The sequence below is a fragment of the Quercus lobata genome, chromosome 4 (genome assembly GCF_001633185.2).
Source record: "Quercus lobata isolate SW786 chromosome 4, ValleyOak3.0 Primary Assembly, whole genome shotgun sequence".
NCBI lineage: Eukaryota > Viridiplantae > Streptophyta > Magnoliopsida > Fagales > Fagaceae > Quercus > Quercus lobata.
The window spans coordinates 48,080,869-48,090,988 of NC_044907.1; the positions used below are offsets into that span (position 1 = coordinate 48,080,869).

Here is a 10,120-nt window from a genome sequence, read left to right on the forward strand (position 1 = left end):
TTGGCCGAAATCCCTCAAAAGGTGACTGAAGAGATGAATGAGGCACTAACAGCACTATTCACAGCGGAGGAGGTGGAAAAGGCTCTTAAACAAATGGAACCCCTTAAGTCTCCTGGTCCTGACGGAATGCCCCCGGTATTTTTTCAGAGTTATTGGTCTTTGGTGGGTTCAGATGTTAAAGAGTCTATTTTGATGTACTTAAATTCTGTTATGCTCCCAAAATCCCTTGGACACTCTTTCATTACTCTCATTCCAAAGGTAAAAAATCCAGAACATATCTCTCAATATCGCCCAATTAGTTTGAGCAATGTTTTATATAGGGTTTTCTCAAAAGTCTTGGCAAATAGACTAAAACCCTTCTTACCACATTTAGTGTCGGAACATCAAAGCGCTTTCATTTCAGATAGGCTAATATCCGATAATGTTTTGGTGGCTTTTGAGACTCTTCACTATATGAGGAATCATTGTACAGGGAAAACAGGGTGTATGGCTTTAAAACTCGATATGAGTAAAGCCTATGATCGTGTGGAATGGAGGTATATGGAGAAAGTGTTGGTGAAGATGGGCTTCTGTGATAAATGGGTGAAACTCATGATGGAATGTATCAAAACAGCAACCTATTCGATCTTGATCAATGGGGAACCCCATGGCAATATTGTACCCTCAAGAGGACTTAGGCAAGGCGACCCCCTCTCGCCTTACCTCTTTCTTTTCTGCACTGAAGGGCTACATGGCCTGATAACTAAGGCAGCCAATGATGGTAGTATCCAAGGAGTTTCCATTTGTAAAAATGGACCTAAACTAACGCATCTTTTGTTTGCAGACGATAGCCTTGTTTTTTGCAGGTCCACAGAAGCTGAATGCCGCACACTACTCCATGTATTATCTACCTATGAGAGTGCATCTGGGCAGCAAGTGAATCGAGCAAAAACCAACCTGTTTTTCAGCAAATCCACAACACCAAACATTCAGATTTTAATCAAGAATGCTCTCGGGGTTGAGGTGGTGCAACAATATGAAAAGTATCTCGGCTTGCCTTCCTTTGTGGGCAAGAACAAAAAGGCAAGCTTTGATAATATTAAACAGCGGATTTGGAAAAAGCTCCAAGGTTGGGAGGGAAAATTGCTTTCACAAGCGGGGAGGGAAATTTTAATCAAAGCAGTTGCCCAAGCTCTTCCCACGTACACCATGTCATGCTTCAAGCTTCCCCTTGGTTTGTGCCATGATATTGAGTCTCTTATTCGTCGCTTTTTTTGGGGACAAAGAGGCAACAACAGAAAGGTAAATTGGATAAAATGGCAGGAGCTTTGCAAACCAAAATCTCAGGGGGGACTCGGCTTTAAGGAGTTACCAAGATTTAATGACGCCTTACTAGCAAAACAGACATGGCGGCTTCTCCACGAACCTGATTCCTTATTCTATAAAGTCTTCAAAGCCAAGTACTTCCCAAACAGCTCAGTAATGGAGGCAAAGGTTCCAAGCTCAGCATCCTACGCTTGGAAAAGTATCATCAAAGGGAGAGAAGTCATAAGGAGAGGTGCAGTTTGGAGGATTGGAAGAGGAGACTTTGTTCGGGTTTGGGGAGATAATTGGCTACCAGGGACTGACACAAATAGAGTATTATCTCCATGTTGGTATGGTGCAGAAAACTTCACAGTCAGCATTTTCATTGATCAAATTAATTGCAAGTGGAGAGAAGACTTGCTGGATTACTATCTGATGGACTTTGAGGCAGCCAAAGTAAAAGCCATTCCCTTGCCAAAAACACAGCAACAAGACACTCTGACTTGGCCACACAATCCTACGGGGGAGTATACTGTGAAATCAGGATACAAGTTTCTGCAGAAGGAATTCCAAACTCAGCAACCAGGTCCCTCAAATCCAGAAGCAATGAAGCCTTTGTGGCAGCAAATTTGGAGTTTGAATGTTCCATCGAAGGTAAAGAATTTGGTGTGGAGAGCATGTAAAGATTCGCTGCCAACAATGTCCAATCTGGTTCGAAGAAGAATAGTTGAAGAAGACACATGTGCTTATTGCAAAAATCATGGTGAAGATGTGATTCATGCCTTATACTCCTGCCCAAAACTCCAAGACTTATGGAGTAAATGCCCACAATGGAAACAAGCAAATTTGCTGCTATGCCCAACTTTCATTGACATTATGAGTATTATCTTGGCTGAACAAAAGCACCCTGAGTTGTTTTCGATGGTGGTATGGACCATATGGCAACAGCGGAATAATCATCGCCTTGGTAAACAAGTGTTGCTGCCTTCTCAAATTCTGCAGCAAGCACGGGACAAATTGCAGGAATTCTCCACCCTTCACATTCCCACATCACTACCTAGAACTACACCGGCTTCTTGTTGGAGACCTCCAAACCGTGACCATGTCAAAATAAATTTTGATGGTGCACTCTTTAGCAAGGAAAACCGGGCTGGAATTGGCGTTGTCATACGCAATGAAGAAGGTCTGGTATTGGCTTCACTTTCACAGCAAATACCTTTACCCGCAACAGTATTGGAGGTAGAGACACTTGCTGCAAGAAGAGCTCTTGAGTTTGCAGCTGAGATAGGAGTAAACAGAGTTATTTTGGAAGGGGATTCTTCAATTCTCATCAAAGCACTCCAAGGCAGAAAACACTCCTTAGCTCAATTCGGTCACCTAGCAGAGGATGTTAAGTACATTGCTTCATGTCTTCAACACTGTAGGTTTTCACATGTTCTAAGGCATTGTAATAAAGTGGCTCATGCTTTGGCAAGAAGAGCGCTTTCCTATCCTCATATGTTAGTTTGGATGGAAGATGTTCCACCAGACGTTCTTGATGTATTCCAGGCTGATTTAAAGGGCCTTGCTTAATAAAATGCAAAGTATTGCTTCTCAAAAAAAAAAAAATTCCCTTCCCGTATTGTTACAACTTACAATTATTGCATTATCCATTAAAAAAAAAAAAAAAAATCAAAGATAACAAAAGACGGAGGTAAATGAAAAACCAGTAATAAAATGGTCAATATGTTGGATGACATAAATGAGATAATCTTGAAGGGTTTGTTGCTATGGACATTAACATTTTAAGGTCGAACCATGTTAATTTTTGTGTGTACTCTCCCTCTGTCTTTAACTATTAAAATTTATTTTTAACAGTTTCTCATATATACTTATTAGGAATGGCAAAATTCGACATGATTTATGAACTTGATATGATACGACATGAAATCGGCAGATTATAAGTTGAGACTTAATGAGTTTGTGTTATATTCAAGTTAACATGATTGATCTATTTAATAAATATGCCGAGTTTGTGTCCAACCTATGAAACCTGTTTAATCCGTCTAACTCACTTAACTAAATAAAATTTTACCAATATATCTTTCAAACCCTAGGTATATAAACTTATTAGTTGTTATGATTTATTTTCTTTTACATATTGTGATTGATTATTTGTGGTATTGAGATATGCTTTAATTTTAAATGATTATTTTTGATGTAGTTACTCGTTAGTTCTGAATTTTATATTAACAAAATTTATTTGTTTGTTTTTTCATAGTTTAGATCAATTTGATTAATACTTTTTATTTTTTGTTTTTTGTTTTATTTTTTATTTTTAGCTTTGATAAAACCTAATAAACGGATCGGCATGACTAATCCGTTTAATAAATAGGTCATATTAGGTAGGGGTGGAAAATTGGACATGACCCGCGAACTTGACATGACACGAAATTGGTAGGTTATGGGTTGAGGCTTAATAGGTTCGTGTCATATTTAGGTTGACACGAGGGACCCGTTTGATAAACGGGTTGGGTTCGTGTCATATTTAGGTTGACATGAGGGACCTGTTTGATAAACGGGTTGGGTTAGTATTCAACCTATGAAACCCGTTTAACACGTCTGACCCGTTAAATTAAATTAAATTTTACCAATATACCCTTCAAACCCTAGATATATAAACTTATTAGTTATTGTGATTTTTTTTTTTTTGACATATTGTGATTGATTATTTGTGATATTGAGATATGCTTTAATTTTGAATGATTATTTGTGATGCAATTACTTATTAGTTTTGAATTTTATATCTAAAATATTTATTTGTTTCTTTTTTGTAATTTTTTTTTTCCATTTTGATAAAATTTGATAAATATGTGACACAATAGACCTGTTTAATAAATGAGTCGTGTTAGGATTGAGAAATCTTGACTTGTTTAATAAATATGTCGGGTTAGTGTTAACCCATATAGTCGGATATGCATGAGTTAACACAACACAAACCCGACACACGAACACGAATTGCCACTCTTAATATTAGGGTTAAGGAATCTTGACTCATTTAATAAACGTGTCATGTTAATTTGACCCATATAATCTAATACTTATGAGTTGACACGACACGAATTTAACACGCAAATACAAATTGCCACCTTTAGTATCATTTTTTTTATTATTTTTTTATAATCGTATACTTTATTATCATTGATAGTATCATTAACTTGTATTTTTTTTTAACAATTTTTTAAAAGTTGGTATTTAACATGTGGGGACGTTGTTTACACTTTACAGAACGAGACCATCACGGGCATATGAAAAATATAACCTTTGTTTAAAATGTTTTTGCCACATGGAATAAAAAAGATTGAAGTTTTTGAGATCCTTTCCAATGATAAAAAGAAAGATAATCGATTAGGACTTAAGCCATATGTAACACGCGGTTTGAAGAATTGAAGCATCTTCGAAGCCAAGGTACTAATTACGAAGTAATTGAAGTGAAACACAATTTTCCGTAGCAGCCCTCCACCAGTTATAGAATTAAAGGCATAATATATTAATATTATATTATATTTGTTTTTTTTTCAGGTGTTTTCCTTATTAGTAAAGCTAGCATATTTAAATTAAAAATAATCACAATTATATTGTTTAAATTATAAATTTTTTTAGAAGAGGTTGAAATTATACATAGTATTAGCTTATACTTTATTTAAACCATAGATTTTTAATGGTTTTTAATTATATATATATATATATATATAGACATTTCAGTTTTTGTACCCAATAATTTACTTGATACAAAAATTAAAAAATAAATGAATTCATGACGTAAAATTGGACTCCAATTTAGAATCTAATTGAATTTGGAATTTGGAATTTTCAATTTTTATACTCAATAATTCACTTGGCACAAAAATTAAAAATTAAATGGGACACATGATGTAGAATTGTACTCCAATTAAAATTCAATTTAGATTTTAATTTGATTTTTTATTTTTAGCTTTGGCTTTTAATTTATATATATATATATATATATATATAGAGAGAGAGAGAGAGAGAGAGAGAGAGAGAGAGAGAGAGAGTCATACGTGATTTGAGGACATCTGTACCTATATTTATGGTATGGTCCCCATTGAACACCCAAATTTAGAAAAATTTTGGGACATATGACCCAAAATTAAACTTTAATCGTGCGTGTGTGTTAAAAAATACTTAGTATTTTCAAAAGAAAAAATAGTGAGTTAATCCTATATTAAAAAATGAGTGTGAGTTAAAGAGGTTTAAAGTTTGTGCTATATATCTAAGAGTCAGGCCATTTTGAATATATATCATTGCAAGTTTCTTTAAAAAACCTTCTTCCCTCTTCCCGTGTGTGTGTTAAAAAATACTTTGTATTATTAAAAAAAAAAAGACTTCAATTGTAAATTTTAATTAGATTTTCTTTGAGTTTTTTCTATTAATATATATAGATGATAGAAACCGTTTACACATACTAAATAGAAATGCATTAGGTTAACACAATCACCAAATAGCAATCAAGACATAATAGGAGACCAAAAAAAAAAAAAAACAAAAAGTAACTATTATTGTAATTAACAAGTTCGACAAGATCAAATCCTAATACATTTCATAAAACTTAAGAGAGCAAATCAAATAATTTGAGACAAAATCCACAATATAGTTCATGAATAACGGTGGCGAATCCCCATCCATGTACTTCCTTGGTGAATGGGCACTCTAAAGGTCGTTATACATTCTCCTCTAGCATATATGCTTTTATTTATGCGTGAAGATTTTGATTTTCTGGATTGAGAAGTGTACTAGACAAGCTAGGGCCTTGCTTTAATTTTTTAGTGCAATGATATTTTTGATGCGTGCAAGTGGAGAAATGCTTTAATGGGTTGAAACAGAGAAAGGTTTTTTTTCTAAGAATTTCGTGGCTCTTTGGGGATGGGAGACGGTAGTTTTACTATGTTTGATGAAGGTCATTTTCTTTTGATTGAGTCCTATATTTTTAGAGAAAATTTCTTAGGAATTCTAGGAACTTGGGAAACTTCGTTTCTAGGTGATCGATGAAATATTTCTTTCAGTTCCACAAAATGTGAAAAAAGAAAAAAAAAAAAAAAAAACGAAGAATTACTATTTTTCTGATTAGGCTGACACATTAGACTTTCCAAATTATCAAAGCAGTTTTTTTTTTTTTTTTTTTTTTTTTTTTTTTTTTTGTGGAGAGATTTAGCTTATGAGACCTGCTTCTAATGATAGCTTTTTATTATCAGACCAATACACTAATTAGTTTTTGGTATAGGCGGAAATTGAATTCTAGATCTCTTATACAATTATCAGAAACTTTATCAGTTGAGTTAACTGGAATCTACATCAAAGCAGTTATTTATACACAAGAACAAAGAATTAATTTTGATGATTAGAAATGCTACAATTATCTTCCATGGTTATCTAATTATTATTATTATTATTATTTGTTATAAAGTTTCAACCTATGACATCCGCAATCAAGACACCAATTAATTTTTGATGTAGGTGAGAATTGAACCCTATATCTTTTATTTAACCATAAGAGACTTTACCAATTACCAGTGGAGTAAATTAAAATCTACAATTATCTAATTCTTGAATGTCTATGGTTGTCTTTCACTTGAACCAATGAGAATTAATATTTCACTTAACTTTTATCACTCCTCTCAAGGACAAGTCAAAAACTTAAAATTAATCAAACCAAATTCCATGCATTCATGTTTATTATAAAAGTTTGTTTGTTTGTTTGTTTGTTTTTTTGGTTTAGAGAAACACTCTTGTAACTTCTATTTAGAAGTTGGTAAATCAGCAGTTACAAAAGGAATAATATCTAGAGGAACAGACTTCATCCAAACTAAAAGCAGTGAAGATATATTTAGCTCTCTTAGCTAAAGTATCTGCAACAGAGTTGCCTTGCCTATAGATATGGAAGCAATTTTGAACTTAAAATTGTTCTTTTATAAGATTTGATTAAAGATCTTAAGAAAATTTCCCCAAGAAAATACCATTTTCCCCTTAAATAACTTTTTTTTTAATAGAGAAAACCCTTAAATCACATGATGACTCATCATGATGGGGGAGTTTCACTTATATAGATCAAAAATTGAATTTTCATTGAAGAAAAATGACACTATTTCCCTTTGACTATATATATGTTGCTAAAAAAGTGTGATTTTCAAATTTAAGAAATATCCTATATATATATATATATATATAATATCAAATAGAATATCAGACACATGGTATACTATATCTTGAAGTGTTTTTCATTACGTACAACTTTTGGGGTTGAAAAACATTGATTTCCATGGATTCTCTCTCTTTCTTTTATATGTATTTATTATTCATATTTTCTCATACAATTTATGATAGTATCTTTTACTCAGGTCTTTTCTAAAATTTTTCAAAAAAGTTGGTATTTACTTTCACGTTGCGTAGTTTACAGAACGAATTAAGCACGCCATGATATAGGCATGTGAAAAATAAAACCTTGTTTCAAATGTTTTTTCCCACACGAAAAACAAAAGAATGGTGTCTTTTCTGGTCGGCTGAAGTAATTAATTGTAAGATAAGAACGACAAAATTCTATATCCCTTTCCAATATAAAAAAACGAAAAGATAAAGTGAATCATTTGTAACACGCGGTACGAAGTAATTGAAGTGTACCATAATTATCCATAGCAGCCCTCCCAATCCCATTGATAAAGTTGGAGCTGGGGGGATTATATTATATTATATTTTTGCTTTTCTCGAGGCATTCCTTTCTTAATAGTAAAATGATAGAGAACTTAAACAGGATTATTGACAAAAAACAATAATCTTAACAAAATCTCAAGTTGCTCTATTTGTAACACGCCGTACGAAGTATTTGAAGTGTCCCATAAGAGAAAGTTTGGGATTAGAAAAAAATGGATGTGATGATCATTTTATAAGTACAAAACTGGTGGGAGGCAAAGATTGGAGGTCAAGTTTTTCCAAAAGAGTTTTATATATATATACGTTTAGACTAAACTGGAGTTGAATTTTTATTTTGTATATAACAAAAAATAAAAAATAAAACAGAAAAAATTTGACACAACCAACATTAGCTTACCAATTTAATTGTTATCAATTTTTTTTGTGTGCATAGCTCGTGACACAATTATCCGTAGCAGCTTCCTAGTGATGAAGTTGGGAGTTGGAGGGATTATATTAGATTATATATTTGTTTTTCTTTTGAGGTATTTTTCTTAATGGTAAAATGACAGAAACCGTTGACTATCTTCAGATACTAACTAGAAACCAATTAGGCTAACACAATCACCAGATAGCAACTCCCCAGTTTTGCAAGCTCATGATAATCACAACTCTCTGTCTCTCTCGCCCAAATACTTCTTCTTTGGTTAACACCATCATCACAGCCTGACTCATCTTCTCTAGCTATAGTTATCTCTATCAATTTCTTTGAGGAACAACTATATATGGAGTCTAGAGAAGAAACAGAAAACATGGATGGTTTTGCTTATAGCTTTGGATTCTCCATTGGAATTCTTGCGGTGATCGTAGTGATGACCGCGGCTTCTTACTATTGCACTCGCTTGCATTCCGCTTCTGATCCTACGAACCACAACAGCAACACAACCCATGAAGATTCAGTGACCATTGACATAGGCCTTGATGAATCAACACTCAATAGCTACCCCAAATTGCTTTACTCACAAGCCAAGGTTCACAAAGGTGACTCAATCGCTTCTTGCTGTTCTATATGTTTGACAGATTATAAAGAGAGTGATACGCTTAGGCTTTTGCCTGATTGTGGCCATGTTTTCCATCGCAAGTGTGTGGATCCATGGCTGCGGCTGCATCCAACATGTCCTATGTGCAGGAATTCGCGAGCCTCGACGCCTCTAGCGACTCCTCTTGCTGAGGTGGCTCCCTTAACAGGGCGATTAGATTGAGAAGTTGGCTGAAATTGTTATAGGTTTTATCAAATGTATTTTTTCTTTTCACCATTTCTCTATGTAATAGAATGAATGTTGTAAAAATTCATGCGGCCGGTTTGTATCTTTTTCGTGACATGAAGTTATTTACTTATTCTGCTGCTATGAGTATTGATTTTTTTCCCCTTTTATAATTCAAAATTTCAGATGTTACAAATTAAGATACTGGGATTCGAACTATGATTTTCCTTATAAATTAAGGAGATCTTATGGGCCGTTTGGAAAGAAAGTTTAAGTATTGGTTTTTAAAATGATGGAAAAATTGTGATTTAAAAAGTGTTTTGTAAAGTACAAAAAATGTGTTTGGTAATGAGTATGTGTTTTTAAAAAACACAATTGAATATTTGGTATGAGTATGTGTTTTTAAGAAAAAGTACGCATTTTATATCTTGTCAACGTTATCTGAGTCTCATGATTTTTAAAATAATTACAACGTCACTCAAAATTATTACTTGAAAACTGAAAACTTCTCTTGAGATGTTCTCAAAATACAATCTTGACTCAAATACTCTTTGTTAAACTCTTTTATTAAACATATATTATTTTTGAGCCCATAATTTTTATTATTTAAATACTAAAAATTGTTGTTAAACTCTCCAAACAAAACATAATGTCACTTAATGCATGACTCTTGGTTTGCGTATTTATGCTTATTATTCAAACTATATATCCGGGACATATTTGTTGGAAACTTTTTTCTTTTGTTTTGTTTGTTAGGATCTTACAATACCAATGAAAGATCAGGATGATTTTCTGTTTTGTACACATGATAATTTCCTGTTTCCTACATATGAGAAATCGTACTCTTCCAATTTGATTTGTTAGAAATACTGAAAGACTGAATTGTA

At 33.3% G+C, this 10,120-nt stretch overlaps 1 protein-coding gene across 1 annotated transcript; it reads left to right on the forward strand.

The window, feature by feature from the left end:
* Window positions 1–8,593: 8,593 nt before the first annotated feature.
* Window positions 8,594–9,336, forward strand: LOC115983458 (RING-H2 finger protein ATL70-like). The gene has a single exon (XM_031106134.1). It carries the CDS (start codon window positions 8,754–8,756, stop codon window positions 9,228–9,230), a length of 477 nt encoding a protein of 158 aa, XP_030961994.1. The 5' UTR covers window positions 8,594–8,753; the 3' UTR covers window positions 9,231–9,336.
* Window positions 9,337–10,120: the final 784 nt, after the last annotated feature.